We start from the raw sequence: 22556 nt of genomic DNA on the forward strand, positions 1-22556 counted from the left end.
CCCGTGACCCCCGACAACATCGGGGCAAGAGGGAGCCCAAGCCCTCTTGCCCCCTTGAACCGTGACAATATTGGGGCAAGAGGGAGCTCAAGCCCTCTTGCCCCGGTGATAGTGCCCCCCCCCGACGACATCGGAGCAAGAGGGAGCTCAAGTCCTCTTGCCCCGGTGATCTTACTCCCCTCGCCGAGTACAAGCAGGCCAGGAGGGAGCCCAAGCCCTCCTGGCCCCGGCGACCCCCCCCCTCCTACATGAATGGGCCAGGAGAGAGGCCAAGCTCTTCTGGCCCCGGTGACCCCCTCTGACTGGATTGGGGTGGTCGTTGGGGGGAGGGGGATTGTGTCGAGGGCAGGAGGGCCTGGGATCCCTCCTGCCTATATTGTGGTGTGGGGTAGGGGGTCGCCTGGGCCAGGAGGGCTTGGGCTTCCTCCTGGCCCATTCGTGTAGGTGGGGGGGGTCGTTGGGGCCAGGAGGGCTTGGGTCCCTTCCTGGCCCTGCGTGTAGGTGGGGGGGGGGGTCGCCGGGGCCAGGAGAGTTTGGCCTCTCTCCTGGTCCGTTCATGTAGGAGGGGGGTCGCCGGGGCCAGGAGGGATTTGGCTCCCTCCTGGCCTGCTCGTACTCGGCGGAGGGGAGGGGGCTAAGATCGCCGGGGCAAGAGGGCTTGGGCTCCCTCTTGCCCCGATGTTGTCGGGGGGGGTCGCGGTTCGATGGGGCAAGAGGGATTGGGTTCCCTCTTGCCCCGATATTGTCGGGGGGTTCGTTGTTCGACGGGGCATCTCTCCTGCCGCGATGGTTGCGGTGGGTAGGTTGCCGGGCAGCTGAATTGATCGCACCAGCAGCCATCAGCTCAGCGGCGTCTAAGTCAAAAAGGTCTAAGTGCCAACTAGGCAACCTGTCAAATGGTTTGGTTATACCTGTTGTACGCCTAGGTGTAGGTCGGCCCACCTCCCGCCTATTGCCCACCCTTTCCCCTCCTCTAAACATACCTCTTTTCTCTCTGTGCGTTTAGAGGCAGGGGAAAGGCCTAAGCTGTTTTTAGATACGTCTAAAATCCAGCTTTGGTTATTGGTACTTGGATGATCAGGCTTTTTGATCGTCCAAGTAGCCATTTAGGACATTTTTTAGACGTTGTTGTTTTTTTGATTATGAATCCCATAGATTATTTGTTCAGTAAATAAAACCCAGTTTATAAAATTATAAAGTATAACGTTGATCATACAGATAAATAAACAGGTGGACCTAGCTGCATTGGTAGAGTTTTGCAAAACATAAGATTACCAGACTGTATTTACCTTTTCTATAAAATTTTATAGTTCTATTTATCCTACGTCTTATGTGTATGTGAAAGTGATATTGTTTTCTTATTTGTATTACTGAATTTTAGATTGTAAGCTGTCCAGAAGGATTGTCCATGGCGCGGGATAATAAGATTTTAATAAACTTGGAAACTTTCGGCTCAGTACACTATTCACTTTGGAGGCCGAGATGAAGGATTGACTGAGCAAGTTTTCCTCTCCTCTAGCTGCTCTGTAGTTTCAAAGTATTTTGCAAGCAAGTTTGTTCTGGAAGAGGAGTGTGCCATTTGCCCTTTGGAAAGGGACACATCTGTAAATTAAACAACAGATTATCTGTTTGGACTTTCAACAGTCATTTCCATTTCTTTCCCAGGAAACCTCAAGCCTTATTTCTAATGTTTTTGCCCATTCTCTGCGATATCCACCACTATCCTTGAACTATGCAAAAAATTCTGGCTGGGTCTCTTAAAATATTCCATCAGCTCAGCAATTGTAACATAATGCAAAGCTGAAATTGAGGTTCTTAGGACCTGATATAATGTGATTTCCCAAAAAGATATATTAATCAGTCTGTTGTACAGAAAATGAACTTGTAAAAGTGAGCAGGTATGATCTTTCGTATGTGACAGAATAGCCTCACACAGATGCTACTTTTTAATACAAATACTTTTTAATACTGTTACCCAGAGCTCTTCTTGAATACAGTACTCCCCCAATATTCGTGGGGTTCCGTTACAGGATCCCCCCTCGAATGTTGAAAAACCATGAATACGGTTTTTAGCAGGGGAGACAGGAGAGGGCAGCTGGAGAAACAGGAGAGGGCAGCCAGAGCGCCGGCGAGTGAAGGAAATCACTCATGGTATGCTCCGACCGCCTCTTCCTGTACTAAAGTCGGGCCTCACCAATCAGTACAACAGAAGAGGCAAGAGAGGCATCCTATCAGCCAATAGAATGTCTTTATTCGACTAGCTTGAGCATTTGGCCATTTTACATTACACTGTTATCTTCAGTCATGCTAAAACTGTATTGGAATAAGATATGGAATTATTCTATCCTGCTCAAGAGCCCAACAATGAGAATACACCTTGTACTTGCCCCTCAAAATTTTAAAAGCCTCGCTATCCAAAGCCACAATAGCACTTAAGGGTAAAAGTTCCTACACTCATTAGGCGACTGTCGTGAGTGCAGGGAGATGCATCGGTATACTTAAACTCATCCAAGGCTGGGAGTGGGCATAGTTTCACCTAGAAGTGGCCTTGAGCAAGATTAAGCGCCCTAGGCGTCTCCCTAGGGCCACGATAGATGCCTGAAATGTAGGCCTGAATCCAATAGGCAAGTCTGCTGAGCTGATTGTGGCAAGGAATTCTCTCTGCCATGATCTGCTGAGTGGCCATTGCAGAGAACATAAGAACATAAGAATTGCCGCTGCTGGGTCAGACCAGTCCATCGTGTCCAGCAGTCCGCTCCTGTGGCGGCCCCTAGATCAAAGACCAGTGCCCTAACTGAGACCTGCGTACTTTCCGGTTCAGCAGGAATTTGTCTAACTTTGTCTTGAATACCTGGAGGGTGTTTTCCCCTATAACAGCCTCCGGAAGAGCATTCCAGTTTTCTACCACTCTGAGTGAAGAAGAACTTCCTTACATTTGTACGGAATCTATCCCCTTTTAACTTTAGAGAGTGCCTTCTCGTTCTCCCTACCTTGGAGAGGGTGCACAACCTTTCTTTATCTACTAAATCTATTCCCTTCAGTATCTTGAATGTTTCGATCATGTCCCCTCTGTTTCCTCTTTTTAAGGGAGAAGAGGCCCAGTTTCTCTAATCTCTTGCTGCACAGCAACTCCTCCAGCCCCTTAACCATTTTAGTTGCTCTTCTCTGGACCCTTTCAAGTAGTACCGTGTCCTTCTTCATGTACGGCGACCAGTGCTTGACGCAGTATTCCAGGTGAGGGCGTACAATGGCCCGTTACAGCGGCATGATAACCTTTTCCGATCTGTTCGTGATCCTCTTCTTAATCATTCCTAGCATTCTGTTCACTCTTTTCGCTGCCGCCGCACATTGCACAGATGGCTTCATTGACTTGTCGACCAGTACTCCCAAGTCTGTTTCCTGGGGGGCCTCTCCAAGTACTGCCCCGGACATCCTGTATTCGTGTATAAGATTTTGTTACCAACATGCATCACCTTACACATATCCACGTTGATCCTCATTTGCCATGTTGTGGCCCATTTCTCGAGCGTGTTTATGTCACATTGCAGATCTTCGCAATCTTCCTGCGTCTTCACTACTCTGAATAACTTCATATCATCTGCAAATTTAATCACCTCACTTGTCGTGCCAATTTCCAGATCATTTATAAATATGTTGAGAGCATGGGCCTAAGCACCGAACCCTGCACCACTCCACTGGTGACACTTTTCCAGTTCGAGTATTGTCCATTTACTCCCACTCTCTGTTTCTTATCCGCCAGCCAGTTTTTAATCCACTTGAGTATTTCACCCTCGATTCCATGGCTCGCAATTTTTTGAAGTAGTCGTTCATACGGAACCTTCTGAAAATCCAGATATATAATGTCAACCAGGTCGCCTTTGTCTATCTGCCTGTTTATTCCCTCGAAGAAGTGCAGCAAGTTCATCAAGCAAGATTTTCCTTTGCTGAAGTCGTGCTGGCTGGTCCTCATCAGATTTTGTCCGTCAAGGTGCTCAGTGATGCAGTCCTTTATCAATGCCTCTGCCATCTTTCCTGGTACTGAGGTCAGACTCACCTGTATGTAGTTTCCCGGATCACCCCTCGAACCTTTCTTGAAGAACGGCATAACATTTGCCACCTTCCAGTCTTCCGGAATTCTTCCTGATTTGTTCGACAGATTGGCTATTAGTTGAAGCACTTCAGCTATAGTCCCTTTCAGTTCTTTGATTACCCTCGGATGGATGCCATCCGGTCCCGGGGATTTATCATTTTTAAGTATATCAATCTGCCTGCATACCTCTTCTAGACTGATCGTCAACCCTGTCAGTTTCCAGTCTTCATTTCCCACATATAGCCTGTCGACTTCCGGTATATCCTCTTCGGTAAACACATACGCAAAAACTGTGTTCAGTTTGTCGGCGATTGCTTTGTCCTCCTTTAGCACTCCCTTTACTACATGGTCATCCAACGGCTCCACCGCTTCCTTCGTGGGTCGTTTCCCCTTGATATATCGAAAGAACGGCTTGAAGTTTTTTGCCTCCATGGCTATTTTTTCCTTGTAGTCTCTTTTGGCCCCTCTTACCGCCTGCAAAGTCAGCTGGCAAGAAGGATGCCCACTCTCTCCTGCCACCATCCCACAACCCCCCCTCCCCCACAAATGTCTGTGTCAGGAAGGATGCCCACTCCCTCCTGTTCCCCCCCAACCCCCCCTGACAAATCCTACAGCAGGAGAGATGGCCACCCTCTCCTGCCACCAAACCCTGGAATTCTCCACCACCACCAGAGTCCCTCCCACTTGTACACCACCTTGCACATCTCCCCCCCTAACTGGACAACCCCCCCTACTCACCTTTTAAGGTGAAAGTCCGGCCGGAGGGATGCATACACCCTCTGGCTGGTAGGTCCGCCACTCTAAAATGGCGGGCCTTCCCATTCCCATTATATTCTGGGATGCACCAAGGAGGGGCCTAAGGCTCCCATTGGTCCAGTTGCCTAAGGCCCCTCCAATATCTTCCAGTGTTACAGAGATTTGTTTTAGTATTCATAGAATTGAATACCATTCCTGGCACTTTTAACTCCCCCCACATCTTCCTCAGTGAAGACTGAAGCAAAGATTTTTCAGTTGGATCCTTCTTCCACTTTCTGAAAGATTTTTTTTAAACTTTAATAGCTTCTATTAATTTTGAAGAAATGTTTACATTTTCATTTATATTAGAAAATTTTATTGAACAAGCTGAAAACTTGAATTTAGGAAGTTTAAAAATTATAAGACATTACAAAGATTCTTAGGCCACTACATTAACCATTTGGCTATTCTTCCACTCCCATTATTAGCAGACTTATAGAACTTATTCAGCTGGTAGAAGGTAGCAATTTGACTGTCAGCCACTGGCGTTATACCTGTATATTCAATGCTGGGCCATTTCCAGTGACCGACATTGAATATCTGGGTTTTTCAATGCTGGCTAGCACATGGATGGTTAAGGTAATATTCAAAGTTAACCGACTATGGCATAGTGGGCAAAGAGAGGCTTGCTTTTTATGCGGCCTTATTTGCCCACTATGCCTGACTAATTAAGTTCCAAACATCGAGACTTAAGCGGTCATGCCTCCCCCACAAAATGCCCCCGGCTTATTTTTCAGTACTAACTGGGCATTCTCAGTGACGATATTCCTAGGATAAGCAGCATAAAATCTATTTTTTTTTCTCTTTGGGATCTTGCCAGGTATTTGTGAACTGGGTTGGAAACAGGATGCTGGGCTTGATGGACCTTTGGTCTGTCCCAGTATGGCAACTCTTATGTTCTTATGACAACCAGTTAAATTTGCTGAAAATGCCTGATTAAGCACCGATACTTAAGTTAACTGGTCAGCAGCTGCTCCCAGCTAGTTAACTCACACATATTGGCTGGCTAGTTTTCCTGCGATTCATGTGGACAATCCAACAATGTCTGCACAGTATGGGGGGTCGCTTTACAGTAACAAAATGAGATCTGTTTTATAGAGGCAGTATAGCTACCTAGATGCTGTTATAAAATCGGCTCCCAGATACAGCTACGATGGCATGCAGATGCTAACACACAGATTTTATATGTTTTGTGAAGATGGCATACATTTACACCTAATCAATTCACCAATAACACAATCTATTTTTCCACAAGGGTCCTTAATCAAGACTATTCCACATATGGTAGTATAATTTTTCCACCATTAGAATACCCTTATGTATATTCAGATTTTAAATACAGTTTTAAAGGATCCTCAGCGGCACCACTTGGAACTCAATAATATTTCATTGTTCCAAGCTTTATGTGTCAATAATATTTCATTGTTCCAAGACCTCTTGTTCTTGCAGCCTTTCCTGAAACTGGGGACGTACCTTCTTTGTGCTTCCTGCAGGGTGTCCCTGAATAGGGTCCAGGTGCTTTCCACAGTCTCCATCCTAAAGATGTTTTTGAGCTTCCTCCCCACCATTTCCCTCATAGCAACATAGTTCCCTTTCTTGAAGTTGAGCGCAGTTGTTGCGGTCCTCCTTACTGTGGGTGTCCCCCTTTCTAATGTGAATCTGATCGCATTGTGGTCACTGTTGCCTAGTGGTCCTCCCACTTCTACCCCACTTGCAGGCCCCCCTAATCCGTTCAGGATGAGGTCAAGAGTAGCACTCCCTCGTGTCGGTTCCCTGACCAGTTGCTCCATGAAGCAGTCCCTTACAGCTTCTACAAATCCTGTTTCCCTAGTGCAGTTGGAGTGACCCGTACTCCAGTCTATCCCCGGGTAGTTGAAGTCCCCCATCACTGTCACACTTCCAGTCCTGCACTCCTGTCTCAGTTCAGCTTCCAAGTCGTGTCCGACTCCTTCCGGCGTACCAGGTGGGCGATAGTACAGCCCCAGTTTTATGCCTGCACCCTTGTTTCCTGGCAATTTGACCCATAGCGATTCCAGCCCCTCTGCCTTCGTTGCCATATCCATCCCGACCGAGTAGATAGAGTCTTTTATATATAGTGCTATGCCTCCCCTCTTCTTGTGGGTCCTGTCCCTTCTGTAGAGTTTGTACCCCGGCAGCGCTACATCCCAATGATTCTCCTCTGTCCACCATGTTTCTGTAATTCCAATTATATCCAGGTCTTCCCCCTTGGCCACGACCTCTAGTTCACCCATTTTGGCCGTGAGGCTTCTTGCATTTGCATAATAGCATCGCAGGTCCCTTTGTTTTTCCTCCATCTCTGCATATACCTGGGCCGCCTCTCCTGTTCCCTGTATTTCTGCTCTGCCCTCAGCTTTTACCCTCGTAGCTTTCAGTTTCCCCACATTCCCGTCACCCCACTTCCCCGCTTTTCCTCCGGGTTTTCTTACCCCCTCTTGGGCCCTGGCCTCTGTTCGATCCCCCTCGCCTTGTGTCACCCCTATGTTGCCCTCCGTTTTCGCCCTTGTGCCACCCAGTCCCCCTGTGTCCCCATGCCCCTTAGTCTCCTCCCAGCAAGCTCCCTTTACCTGTTGTTTCCCTCGCTGTCTGATCATAAGATCCATCGGTCTCTCTGCTTCCTCTATGCAGTCAGCCCGTTCAGCATCTGTTCTGGATACTGTTGTCCGAAGCGTCAACATCAGATCAGCTGTCGGCTTTCCCCCTCTCATCAGTTTAAAGCCCTCTCGATCTCCTTCCTCACATTGGCGGCCAGTAGTCTAGTTCCCTCTGTGCTCAGGTGCAGGCCGTCCCGCCGGTAGAGCCTACTCTTTTCCCAGAACGACGTCCAGTTCCTCACAAAGTGGAAGCCCTCCTCCTGGCACCATCTCCTCAACCATGTATTCACAGCCTGGAGGTCTGCCTGCCTCTTTGCATCTGCTCTTGGTACAGGCAGGATCTCTGAGAATGCTATCCTCCGGGTATTCCGCTTCAGTTTACGTCCCAGGACCCTGAACTGGTCAGTCAGCGTGGCCATGCTGAAGTTCCTCCGGCTCACATCATTTGTTCCGACGTGGATTATCACCGCTGTCTCCTCTGTCTCTGCTCCGTCCAGGATCCTCTCGATCCTATCAGTGACGTCTCGTATCTTGGCCCCTGGGAGACAAGTCACTAGCCGGTCCTCCCTTCCTCCAGCTATGTGACTATCTACCTCTCTCAAGATCGAGTCTCCCACCACAATAGCAGACTTCCCTTTCCTCAGCAACCTCCTCTGTCTCAGGTCCGTGTCCTCTGTGTAGTGCGGTGTCTCTCCCTCGGGGTCTCGGTGAGTCACGGTCTCCTCCTCTTGTGTGGTTCCTCCGCTAGGTCCTTCCCCGGTGTCGCCTTGTGGATCCTGGGTCTCGTCTGCCGACATCCGTCTGTACAGCTGCTGGTCCTGTCCTTCCACCTTCCTATAGGCCTCCTCGATGAATCTCTCGAGGTCCCTCACCTGGTCCACAATGAGGCCTGCTCCGTCTGTGTCCTTGTTTGACCAGCTCGTCTCCTCTGTGTTGCGTAGTCCCTCCAGTTCCTGGACCTTGACCCTCAATCTGCCGACCTCCATCCTCAGGCTATCCAGCTCCTGACACCGACTGCATATGTTTGCCCGCCTCCCGGAGGGGAGGTAGTCATACATATGACACTCGATGCAGTAAACTGGATAGCTCTGCTGGGTTCCTGTAGCCTCCATTTCTTTCTCCTTGCTCCTACGGTCCCTCGGTGGTTGAGAGTGGTTTCCGGCGTGCAGCTAGCTGAAAGAGTAGAGAGAGAGAGAAGAATGAGTTGCTGAAAGGGTAGAGAGAGAGAGAGAAGAATGAGAAACTGAAAGGGTAGAGAGAGAGAGAAGAATGAGAAGCCGAAGGGTTAGAGAAAGAAGAAAGTGGAGAGAAGAAAATTATATATATATATATATTTTTTTATTTTTATTTTTTTTTTGTAGGTTTTTTTTGTAGGTTAAAGTTAGGTTTGCTGCTGGGCTGCCTGGGCTCCTTCTCAAGGCTCCTTCGCGAAGGGGCTCTCGCTAAGGCGAGCGCCGAACGGCCGTGCGCCGTTGGCCCCCCTTCTTTTAAAGGGGCGGCCCGGGCTCCGACGCGACCTCTGACGCGGTGGGGGTGGGCGGAGCTACCTCTCGCCGCTACCCCGATCCAGCTATCTCCCCTCTGCTCTCCGGTTTGGCTTCCTCCCCTCTCCGACCTTGCCTTTCCTCTGCGCTGCCCCGGATTCCTCCGATTCAGTTCCTGCTTCTCTCTGCAGCCGCCGAGATCGCCTCGTGCTCTGGCCCCCCTTCTTTTAAAGGGGCGGCCCGGGCTCAGTTATATATTTAGGGGCTAGACTGAATAGTACCTTAAAGCAAAAACAACCAAACTTAAACTTCACACGTGCCTCCATCGGCAGCCAATGCAGCGGTCGGTAGTAAGGTGTCACATGATCAAACTTCTTCAGCCCAAAAATCAGTTTGACCGCTGCATTTTGCACTAGTTGTAATCGTCGCATATTCTTTTGGGAAATTGCCAAATAGGCAATAAGTACAGAGGATCCCCAGGATAAAAGCAAGGAGAAAGGAAATAAAAATTTATTGTATCAGGAAGAAAATCAATTAGACTAGATGGGTCTACTGGTCCTTATCTGCTTTCATAGTCTGTTTCTATAAAATGGGAGAAGAATCCCAAAATAGTTTCAAATGAACGCTAAGAGTACCATAGCCAAAGAGAAGCCAAGTCCCGTGCCCAACGGAACAGGAAGAAAACTGTTGGGTCAAAGAAGCCTAAAATCATTCATCTGGGAGGTGTAAAATCCCATTTAACACATATGAATCAGGAGGGCAAGAATTGGCAACTGTCAAAAGAAGCATAATAAAAAAGCAGGGAAAGTTAACAGCATGCCAAAGAGTATAAGAAAAAGGAGATAATATTGTTCTTGTATAGGTACTCATATGTTTGCTGGGCAGGGAAATACTGTGCTAATGGCTTCATCAGTCAATACTATGCTTTCTACCAAGGCTCAGGTAGCTGGAGGAAATTGTTTGCCTTTTATTAACATGGTATATTTAACTATAGACCTAGAACTGTTAACTCTATTGAGGCAATCACAATTGTTGGATGAACAGTCAAGGGTAGTGGTGTGAATCAGAAAAATCTGTCTGGGACCGCAGCCCTCATTACATTATGTTCATAGAGTCCCCTCACCCTAAAGCAGACAGCTTCCCTCCAGACAGATTCCTCCTTCTCATGGTGATAATGCAATGCAATTCAAAATATAAAGTCATAAGACTTAGTATGTTTATTAGAAACAATACCTGTGATGCAACCTATATACAGTTTGTTGGGTTATGTTGCTGTTTTATTGAGAGCATCTTCGTCCTATGAAACTGTACTCCATCTCAATGGACATAATTTCTCGATATCTAATACTAACAAAATATTGGGTGTTATGTTAGATCGTCATCTTACTTTAGACAATAAAATGGATTTAATGATAAAGAAATATTTTTCTGTTCTTTGGAAACTTCACACCATTACGAAAACTTTGATCTAGCGTCATTTAGGCTAATGGTTTAGTCTTCAGTCCTATCCATCCTGGACTATTGTAATATAATTTATTTGGGATCTCATAAGAAAATTCTCAACAGGTTAAGAATAATACAAAACTCTGCAGTTCGCTTGATCTTTGGTCTAAAAAAATACGATCATGTTAGATCCTATTATAGACAACTTCACTTGTTGCCGTTTGAGGCAAGAGTTCTGTTTAAATTTGGTTTAGCCCCAGCTTATCTTGTATCTCATTTTGAATTTCATAGAATGTACATGAATACACGCTAATCTTACTGATTTGCGTTTCCATCACCCAAATCTTGTTCTTACACGAGATTTTTTGATCATACTTTTGCATTCCAGACTAATAAAATGAATACTTGGTGGAATACTCTAATTCCTCAAACTAAATCTTATCATTCTTTTAGAAAAGTATTGAAAACCTATTTGTTTGATAAATTCATATCTTGATTGCTTAGTATTATATTTATGACATGTATATGATGTGTATTCATATGATTCGCTGACTATCCAACTTTTTCTTTGATGTGAACCGCCTAGAACTCATTGGTAAGGCGGTATACAAAAATAAAGTTTATTATTATTATTATTACTACAGTATTTGAATAGCTGTCATTTATCCATTCAATTTGAATTGAAAATGCATAGTAGATAGATAATGTTTTTAGATGTGAAGATAACATAGGTTGATCAAATGTTTCATGCAATAGTTTTTTCTAAGCCAATTGACAGAAACACACTTGGATTAGTCAAGTATGCATTCTAGTCAATTGAAAAACAGTCTACCTATTTCCCAATTCAATAGGTATCGACACATTTGTGATTCTAAGCAATAATTTTTAACCCAGGCAGAGATATTGAAAGTAAAATTTGAAGAAAGGGGATGTCCAGGGTCGGTGGTGTCTAAAGCAATCAAAAGAGAAGATCTTTTGAATTACGGTACAAGGATAAGGAACGGGATTACACTATGATCCCTTGTATTTTGCTATTTTCAACGGTAATGCAGGCTTTAGGCCATAAGATTAAGCAATTTTGAACTATGTTAGGAGTGGAATATTATTTACAACAAACAATTTGTGTAATCACATTTAACAAAGATCTAAACATGAAAGACATTCTATGCAAATCAGATATGTGGACTTTGAGAGAAAAGGGAAGGGTCAGACACTTCAGGTGTGGCCATGTACAGCATGTGGAATCATGCTAGAAGGCACAGAAGTTGCTATTTTGGGTAGGAAAACTGTTTCTGTGAGATTTTTGACCTCCTACACTACAGCTATTGATATTTCCATGCAAACTCTGCTACATTGGACATACGTTTAGATCATTGAAAACATGTTTATTTGAACATCGTTATAATGTAAATCATAAAAAAGAAGTAGATGCAAAAACAAAGCACTAACGTGTTGAAAAATCATACCTTTGAAGAGTTCTGCTGTGCTGTGCTTGATCACATTATAATTTCACAATAGGGGGAAGGGGCGGAATTTAAAGAGAAGATTATACCAATTAGATCAAAGATGGATTTATTCCTTAGACACTATGGGGGAAATTCTGTACAGGACTCTGGTCTCAGCAGTCGGCTAAGAAGTGGCTGAGAATTGCAGAATGGCATCTTATACAGAATCACGTTTGCCCTAATGGACAGACACCTAACCCCACCTAACCACTCCAATTCTTTAACTGGCACCCATGTCACAGGCGCCGGTTAGAGAATCGCACATGATCCCTTGTCATCAGCTGATCGTGGCAAAGAAATCTCCCTGCCCTGATCAGCCATGTCAAGGAACCCCCGAAACCCTTCCCCATAGAGACTGGCAGGGAGGGAGGGGGGCAGGGCACAGATCCTGGCAGGGCACATGAATATTAACCCCTCCCCTGTCTTATATTCAAGTCAACCTTTTTTCCTCATTTTATTTTGGGGGGGAGGGGTACCTCGCTTTATACATGGATCGACTTATATTCGCGTATATACGATATGTAGAGTATGATCTCAAATCTCTCCGATTTACTGCTAATGCTTGCATTAGTACTTGCATCATGCCAAAGAGAATTTCCCTCTGGAGTTCATAAGATGTAACAGATATAGACAAGCTATCCAGATATGTTTGGAAATAGTTTTTGATCAAGCCTATGGCACCCAAGACAATGCAAAAACATTTCTATATCTTTCTGCCACATTTTCTTAGTCTCAGATGGCATTTCTTGATATTTAAGGATCTTTTCTTTCTCCACCTGATTCAGAGAGTAATCATTCAGGACTGACACCTTTGTGATTAATGACATTCTGGGTTTTTTTTTTTCTTCTTTTACCACTGTCTGATTTTATTGCATCCGTTTTTTTTATCTGTCGGGATGGGGATGTCCCAGGTGATCTTGAGTGTGCACACTCATTACTTTAGTTCATTTATATTGTATGCACATAGCTCAAGCTAGTTCTCCATTAATGTATTGGTATTATCCTGAGATGACCTAACACAGTGTTCAGTTTAGCAAGTAGTCTCCAGAGCCACAGGTGTTATAAAGAAGCATAAATGACTAAGGAAGCTAACATGACATGGATTTGAACCACACTCTCCTGTGGGACCACACAGTCGAGCAAGCAATTACTATTCATAAAATCTAGGAACATAGCACTGTTTTGTCTCAAAAAAAACCTATCAATTTAATTTATCTAAGTCATGTATAGCTGCTTTTCAGATTAGATTCTGTAGGCATATGGCAAAGATGAGCTAAGCAAACAGAGCTGGCAAACCAGCATTTGTAAGATGCCAAATATTCACCACTGACCATAATAATTCCCCAAGTTAGTCTAAGGGCTCCTTTTACTAAGGTGCGTTAGGGCCTCAACGCGTGGAACAGCGCGCGCTAAATTGCCGTGTGCACTAGACCTTAACGCCAGCATTGAGCTGACATTATTCTAGAAGCGTACCGCGCAGTTTAGCGCATGGTAATTTTGTGCATGCGCTAAAAACGCTAGCGCACCTTAGTAAAAGGAGCCCTAAATTTCTGAGAAGTCATATTTGGAATTTCTTTGATAGTGAATGTACATATTTCTTTGAAAGGTTTCTCCACTTTTATTCCTTCATTAATGCTGGTTTATACAAAGCTGCGTTAGAGGTAAATGAATTCCTATGAGCATCAGAGCATTTACCTCTACCGCGGCTTTGTATAAGGAGCCCTAAATTAGTTTTGCGGATACTAATGGAAAATACAGGTGATGTTAAATCTCTGCAGTAGTGTTTCAAGATTTAAGGCTTCCCACCTCTTTCCAAGCTATTATAAAGATGTTAGTTCTGTCAGCCACCGACACATTAATAATGGGGAAATTGAGTTCCTGTGGGGACAGGGATAAATTTGTCCCCATGTCATCCTCTAGCGTGGATAGTGGGATAGTGGATAGTGGGACGTAATGATGCCACATGCACGCCATATGTCCTCTTTTTGCTTAAACAAATATGGTAACCCTTCATGCGGCATCATCTTATTCAGGGAAGACTTAAATATTGTAGCTGTTACAGAGACATGGTTCAGTGGGTTCCATGAATAGGATGTAGCCACACTGGAGGGGTAGAAATGGCAAAAAAGGGGGGGAGGAGTAGCATTTTATATCAAACATGATATCAAAGTGACTGAAATTTACAGGATGCAAGGAAAGGAGGAAGCAGTCGTGATTGTCTTGGAAAAAGAAGATGCCACACATGGGAAGAACCACATATGAGTTGTCTACAGCCCTCCATCTTAGACAAAGGAATAGATGGAGATCTAGTCCAAAAGTTGAGGATTAAAGAGTAGGTGTTGTTGCAAGGAAATTTTAACATTAGGATCTGAACTGCAGCATCCTATACAGTACATATGCTTTTCAAGGAACTCTATTCAGGCAATTGGTTATAGAAGCCACAAGGGAAGAGGCAATTGTGAATCTGAATACCACAAAACCAATTGTCTTCTGGATCTCTGGGTGTCCATCTTGCCCTTTCTCATTTAGGGTCCCCATTGCACTTGAAGATAATATTCAGTATTTAGGGGTTATTTCCATCTATCTAAGTCTAATCAAGAAAAATCTTCAAAGACCAGCGGATCCAGAACACTGCGGCTAGGTTGATCTTCGCAAAAAAAAAAAATTTGATCATGTTTCCCCGCTTCTGTCAAAACTTCACTGACTTCCAGTGATTTCTAGGATTCACTTTAAATGTACTTGCCTAATTTTCAAGATCCTACATGGCATTCTTCCTCCCCTAATCCCACTATCCTGGAATTCTTCAAGACCTGACACTACCAGATCCACCCATATAAGAACATAAGAAGCCTGAAGTCATAATGCCATTATACAGAACCATGGTGAGGCCTCATTTGGAATACTGTGTGCAATTCTGGAGGCCACACTACCGAAAAGATGTGCTGAGAGTAGAGTCGATGCAACGGATGGCCACTAGGATGGTCTCGGGGCTCAAGGATCTATCGTACGAGGAAAGGCTGAAAAATTTGCGGTTGTACTCACTCGAGGAACGTAGGGAGAGAGGAGACATGATCGAGACGTTTAAGTATATTACCGGCCATATTGAGATGGAAGAAGAGATTCTCTTTCTCAAAGGACCCTCAGCCACAAGAGGGCATCCGCTCAAACTCAGGGACGGGAAATTTCATGGCGACACCAGGAAATATTTCTTCACCGAGAGACTGGTTGATCCTTGGAACGAGCTCCCGGTGCAGGTGATCGAGGCAAACAGCGTGCAAGAATTTAAGAGTAAATGGGATGCCCATGTGGGATCCCTTAGAGGGTTAAGCCAAGGGAATCTATCACCAGGAGTGGGATCCCTAGGATAGTAGACTTGGGGTGGGTCAGTAGAGTGGGCAGACCTGATGGGCTATGGCCCTTATCTGCCATCATCTTCTATGTTTCTATGTTTCTAAGAAATGCCTCTGCTGGGTCAGACCAGAGGTCCATCGTGCCCAGCAGTCCGCTCGCGCGGCGGCCCATCAGGTCTAGGACCTGCGTAGTAGTCTTCTATATGTACTTCTCTATCCCTTCAATCCTTTTTCCCCCCCCCCTACCTTATCTATATCCTTCTAACTGTATCCTTCTTCATCCTATATCTTCCCTATCTATATCCTTCAATAACTTCTTCTTTCAAGAATTTATCCAATTTCTCTTTGAAACCCTATAAAGTACTCTGTCCTATCACACCCTCCGGAAGCGCATTCCAGGTATCCACCACTCTCCGAGTGAAGAAGTACTTCCTGGCATTGGTTCTAAACCTGTCCCCTTTTAGTTTCTCTGAGTGCCCCCTTTTTATTGTAGTTCCCTGTAGGCTGAAGAATCTGTCCCTCTCCACATTCTCAATGCCCTTCATGAGAATACTCAAACTATCTTTCCCCTCATTAAAAGGCGTCATGTATGCAGGTAAATTAAAGAAATCCCTTTTCTTCAAATTCACTGAGCTTTGTAATAACCTCCCTGCCCCGCTGCGGAACCTAGGCTCATTCCAATTATTCCAAAAGCATCTGAAAACCTGGCTTTTCTTCAAAACGTAAAGCTATCTATTTAAAATGTAAAGCTAGCTGTCCTCTTCATAACCTCTAATTTCTTACTATGTCCTTCCCTCATTTATTGAATTACCTGTAAACCATGCCGAGCTCTATCTTTATGGAGATGATGCGGTATACAAACTTAAAGTTTAGTTTAATTTATTTGTCATCTGTCTTTTATGAGAGGCCACTGAAAAGTTCTCAGCCCAACCAAGAAGAGAATGATGTGGAGTCAAGAAACATACAAGTTATTCCACACTTTTCTTTTCAGTAATATGAAATGAAAAGTGCCAAGAAAAGTGCCGGGGGAGAAGGGGGGGTGCAAGGGGGGGAAGGAGGGTTGCTTGGCGGTGGGAAGGAGTAGACATCTCTCCTGCTACTGGGGGTAGGGTATCCAGGGGTTTGTTTGATGGCATCAACAGGAGGGAGTGGGCATCCATCCCGCTGCCTGGGGAGTGTTGGGGATGGGGGGGGTGTTTGCTTTATGGCAGCGGTGGGAGGGGGTGGGTATCTTTCCCACTGCTGGAGAGGGGTTGCTTGACGGCGACGATGGGAGGAGTGGGTATCCCACTCTTCAAATACCTTTCCTTCCATTTTTGCAGTGGTATCTATTAGGTCTATTCTAAAGAAAATTTTCCTGTCTCATTACTTTCTTTTTCTTTCTTTTTTGTCCAAAGCCCATGCATAGGCAGTTTTCAGAATTTTCACTTCTAAATCACTTTTGATCTTTATTTTTCCAGTTCATACAACTGTGTGCTTTTGTCCATCATCTGAATCATTTTCTGAGATCCCATTTAGCAGGCACTGAACATGTTCTTCTAAATCTCTCTGTAGCTTTTGGCATGGTGAATCATACTTTCCTTGTTAAAAAAAAAAAAGATTAAATACAAGGAGGTGCTGAAATGTTCTTAGCTCAACCAACCAACTTCCTAAACTGTTGCTGAAAAGAAAGTCATCTTATTTTATAAAGTGCCAATTTCTAGAAATGAAATTCTATTGGTCTCTTTTACAAAGCTGCGCTAGCAGCTGCGCTGCGCTAATGGCACCGAAGCCCATAGAGATTTAAAGGGCTTCGGGGCTGTTGCCACGCGGCTTTGTAAAAGACGCCGTATGTTTTGACATTGTCTCAGATCATTGATTGAACCATATCCACATCATTCTCTTCTTGGTTGGGCTGAGAACTTTTCAGCACTCTTTCATATTGTGATTTGACTTTTCTGATCTTGCCTTGCATTGTCTAACAGGGGTCTCCAAAGTCCCTCCTCGAGGGCCGAATCCAGTCGGGTTTTCGGGATTTCCCCAATGAATATGCTTTGCAAGCAGTACATGCACATAGATCTCATGCATATTCATTGGGGAAATCCCGAAAACCCAACTGGATTCGGCCCTCGAGGAGGGACTTTGGAGACCCCCTGGTCTAACAATTACCTTGCATTGTCTCTCCATTTTTTAAAAATTATTCATCAAATATCTCACCCTTGTTCCCCAAGATTCTGTCTTGGTTCCCCTGGTTCTCCTCTATTTACACTGAAAGCTAAGACAATTGCTTCTTCTTTCATAACAGAGGCGATACAATTCCATTTGTTTTTTTCCTTATATTCTGTCACTTGTTTGAAATTTTGGACCCAATATTTAAAAGGTTTATACTTCTTTAAGAGTCATGTCCCTACATTAACCTTTTTGGGAATCTACTAGGGCTGAATGCCTAAATTTATACTCAAATTTTCACTACACTAAGAGCCCCCTTTTACAAAGCCATGATAGTGCTTCTCCTGCAGCAAATGCACCAAAGCCCATAGGCACTGAATGGAACTGTGAAACGCTACCACGGATTTATAAAATTTAAGAGCAAAAGGGGCATATTTGGGAAAGGGAAAAAGTTAGGAGCTTAGCAATGATTTCAGTCCTAGAAATATGACCATGTGACACCCCTTTACCAGGCGTTGCATTGGTTACCAGTGGAGGCGCATGTGAAATTCAAACTCGGTTGCTTTTGTTTTAAGGCTTTATTTGGTTTGACTCCTAAATACATAAATGATCTTTTTTCTTTTACAACTAATAGACATAAAAGAAGCTCACATTTGAATTTTGTTCCCCCGTCTGTTAAAGGATGTAAACTTAAAAAACATCATCAGCACCTTCTTTCATACCAGGCAGCACCATGGGGTAAAGAGTTAGATCAATTGCTTATGCTTACTGAAATTTATAGGGAATTTAGAAAACATTTAAAAACACCTCTGTTTTTGAAATATATAGGTGGTTAATTTGTAAAAATTTTATTATGTAATAATCAGATCTTTTAGGGGTTTTTTTACTCATTGGTTTTAACTTTTTAATTCTCTTCAGTTCTATTGGATTTTAAACGTTGTATTTGTAAATGCTGTAAACCGCATAGAACTTCATGGTTTTCCGGTATATAAATAAATTGTTATTATTAGATTTTATAAATTAGGCTTATGAGTCTAGGCAAAAGGACATAATTACCATTCTGAGTCAGAGAAAATGGTCCATTTAACCAGTATCCTGTTCAAATAATGGCCAACCCAGGTCATACGTAGCTATCAGAATTCTAAAACGTAGCAAGGTTCTATGCTATATATGATTTAGGGACTTTATCTCCAGGAATTTGTCCAAAACTTTCTTAAACACAGCTGTTTTTAAAATCATATCATCTGACAAGCAGTACCAAGAGCTTCACTATACATTGAGTGAAAAATATTTTCTACTATTTGTTTTAAATTATTATTATTTGTCCCTAACTTTGTACATTTGTATTCATTTTCACTGTTCCACTCCACTCACTCCATTTTGTAGACCACTTTAACATTTCCTCTCAGCCAGTGGCATAGCCGAACAGCCAATTTTGGATGGGCCAGAGCTCAAAGCAGGTGGGCTTTGCTCCCTTTCCATCCTTTCCTCCTATTCCGTGCAGCAGTCTCTCTTTCCTTCCCTTTCTACCCCCTCCAGCCTGTGCACCAGACTTTCTCTTCCTCCCTTCCCACCCTTCAGCCTGTGCAGCAGATTCTTTCTCTCCCTCCCTTCCTATTCCCCAGCTCACTTACCTTTTCTTCAGGTCATCAGCAGCTCTGATGAGTTTGCCAGCAGAAGCATGTAGGAACCACTGTTTGCAACCTGAAGAAGCTGGGATGGGAGGGAGAGAGAATCTGCTGCATGGACTGGAGGGGGTGGGAAGGGAGGGAGAGAAAGAGGGAAGGCTTCTGGGTAAGCCACTGGCAGCATGTAGGACCCGCTGCCGGCAGCCTGCAGCTGCTGGGTGGATGGGCCTGAGCTCAAACTGGGTCGAAAAGGCCCATCTATGACTACACCTCTGCTCTCAGCTATCTCTGAGCTGAAAAGTCCTAATCTCTTTAGCCTTTCCATTTGATCACCATGCTCTGTCTTTTCTTCTGATTCTTCTATATCTTTCTTAAGATGCAGCAACCAGAATTGCATACAATATTCAAGGTGTAAGATTATGATACTATTTTTTTCTCTATTCATTTCCTAATTTCTAATAGTCTGTTTATTTTTATGGCTTCCGACGCACACTAACCAAAAAATTTCAGCATATTACCAAAGATGACACCTATATCTTTTTCCTGGGTGATAACTCAAATATGGAACTTAGCATTGTGTAGCTATAATTTGGGTTATTTTCCCCAATATGTATCTCTTTGTCCTAGTCCGCATTAAATTTCATCTGCTGTTTGGTTGCCCAGTTTTGCAGTTTCTCACAGTCTGCATGTGATTTAACAACTTTAAATAATTTTGTGTCATTTATGAATCTGATCATGTCATTCCCATTTCCAGATCATTTATAAACGTGTTAAAAAGTACTGTTACCAGTACAGATCACCCTCCTCCATTGAGAGAATTGTCTATTTAACCCTACTCTTTTGTTTTCTAACTTTTAACCAGTTCCCAGTCCCCAGTCCATAATAGGACCTTCTATACTATGCCTTTTCTGATTTTAGTGATTCACTAGTCTCAGTGTTATCTTAAAAACCCGTTTATATCCCTTCACATATCTAAATGTAAATGCCAAAATAAGAAATTACAGTAACTCAATGTAAGTGCCAAAATAATAATTTACAATAAGTGCATATTTGGATAGGGAGTCTGGATAGAAGTGGGTCTGTCAAATCAGGACTTACTCAGTATTTACCTTGCTGCAGAGTTTTGGATTGATTGTTCTAAATATGAGCTTAATAATCCTACCAACTGCAGTTTACTAAATCCCTGCCTTGTAATATCTAATATAATCTCATAACTTAAGCAGGAGTCTGCAACTATCCCTAAATCTCTTACACTATCTTTTGACATTTGAGGGATTCCATCTACTGAAAGGTATTCTTTCCACTCTTGCAGATTTTGACTGCCAGTTTTATTCATGCAGAAACATAGAGTGATGCAATCTTTAATTTTCTTATAGCCAACTGTTTTAATGAGCTCATGTTTAAATGCCAAGGTTTTATCTGGTAACAGTTTCACAAACAAGGCTGCTTGATCACAGTTATACACTTGCCCTCCAGTATAGCCTCCATTTTCAAGGACATACTTTAAGCCACTGGGGAATATGTTGGTGGCAGCTTTGTCTGTTGATTGATGTCTGGTGAAAGATAACATTTGGGAAATTCAAACCTATTTACCATATATACTCAAATATAAACCAATTATAAACCAATCTGAATATAAACGAAGATGACCCTTCCCCCCCCCAAAAAAAAAAAGGAAGAAAAAAGGTTGAATTGAATATAAACCGAGATTTGAAATTTGAGTGATCCTGGTGAGGCAGTCTACAAAGACTAGACATCTTTGCCATGAGTTTTAACACAAGTTTTTCTTTACTTTAAATTGCATTATTCCCTGAATTTAATCTGGGGTAGTGGGAGAGGGTTCTCATCAGTGGGAACTCAAGGGTTTGGTTTGTGTGGGGTTTGTAGATATAGAGGGGAGGAGGGTGTGACCCTTTGGAGCAATTCAGGAGAAATATGGGCTGACAACTAGAGACCTGTTTCCCTATTTATGGGTGAAAGATTATATTCAGTGGGAAGGGATTTTGGGAGAACCTCATGGGGGGAAAACTTAATTTGAGAAACTTTTAGGACCTGAGGTGAAAACAGGAGTGATTTCTGCTATATACTGCTCCTTTAATGGTCAGAATGCTATGCCCCTAAAATACATGACTGCTTGGGAATTGGATTTGGAACAGGTGATTACTCTTAAGGAATGGGAAGCAACTTGAAAGCATACTGCTACTCTTGGCCTGGCCACTGTTATGGTGGAAAATGGGTATAAAGCTTCATTACACAGGTATTATACCCCTGTCTTGCTGGCGAGAATGTGTGGTGGTAGCGAAGAGGGGTGCTGGCGGGGCTGTGGGAACTTATTTGCATATTTATAGAATTAAAAAAAGTCATCTGATCTGTTATAAATTTTGTAAAAAAAAAATTCCATTATTCCCCATGTTGGGTAAGCAGTAAAACAGTCTAGAGTAGAATAACAACTTATCTTATTCCATAGTAATGAATATTTCATGTGGTAGCTGACTGATATATTTTTGTCCATTTTCTCTGGATCAGTACATATACAAGATTTATTACAAGATTTAAATGTGTATTGTGTGTGTGTGAATTGTATGAGGAGGGATATGAGTATGATAAAGATAGAGATATATCAAAAGTAAAACTAGGGCAGGGCTGCCCAAATCCAGTCCTCGAGATCTACTGGTGTGTCAAAGCAGCTCCTGATTGGTGATGCCCAACTTTAGTACAGGAAGAGGCAGTCAGAACATACCGCGAGTGATTTCCTTTACTCGCCAGCGCTCCGGCTACCCTCTCCTGTCTCTCCGGCTGCCCTCTCATGCCCGGTTGGAAAATACCGCGAATGGCCGGGACCATGAATCATGGACCGCGAATTCACGGGGAAGCATTGTACACATTGTTTTTGTGTATAGGACAGAATAAAAAGCACTTGAATGCCCTCCTGACTGAGGTGATGGAAAGGAAAAAGGTGATGGAATTCAAAAAAGCATGGGATGAGCACAAAGGCTCTCTAACTAGAATATGAATGGGCAAACTTTTACGGTCTGAATCCCACAAAGGAGATAGTTTGGATAGGCTGGAGTAAGCTTCAACAGCAACTCCAGTAGCTGGAACCTAAAGACAGTTTCAGGTGGACTTTGAAGGTTTGTGGCCCAGAAGAAACAAAGAAAAAAAAAAAAAAGACAATTCAATCATGAAATTGTAAGTTACAGGGCAGACTGGATGAACTTTTCAAGTCTTTATCTGATGTAATTTACTATGTTACATTTTACTATACTATACTTTACTAGAATAGAATTATGAAGTCATGGGGGCTGATATTCAGACCATGGGAGGCAGCTTGGCTAACTACTGCAGTTGGCGCTGAGCCCAGATTTTCATGCTGTGCCATTTCTGCTGACCGGCATTGAATAAACAGGTATTTTTGGTCACTAAAAAGTTATCCAGCTATGTGATATTTGGCACTAACCAGTTAACTTTTTTAGCAGCCAAAGACAGACCAGCTATTTAAGT

At 43.5% G+C, this 22556-nt stretch overlaps 1 protein-coding gene across 3 annotated transcripts in view; it reads left to right on the plus strand.

Moving 5' to 3' along the window:
• The window catches only part of ESR1 (estrogen receptor 1), a 387331-nt gene that overhangs the window by 30418 nt on the left and 334357 nt on the right, over nt 1-22556 (plus strand). The window contains exon 1 of one of the 3 annotated variants that reach the window (XM_033939702.1): nt 21201-21312. The exons of the other annotated variants lie outside the window; for them this stretch is intronic. Within the exon in view, the coding sequence (XP_033795593.1) occupies nt 21278-21312 (35 nt within the window). The 5' untranslated portion in view covers nt 21201-21277. Of the gene's footprint in view, nt 1-21200; nt 21313-22556 lie in introns of those variants that run through there. 3 annotated transcript variants of the gene reach the window in all.

Source organism: Geotrypetes seraphini, chromosome 3, assembly GCF_902459505.1.
Source record: "Geotrypetes seraphini chromosome 3, aGeoSer1.1, whole genome shotgun sequence".
Classification (NCBI taxonomy): domain Eukaryota; kingdom Metazoa; phylum Chordata; class Amphibia; order Gymnophiona; family Dermophiidae; genus Geotrypetes; species Geotrypetes seraphini.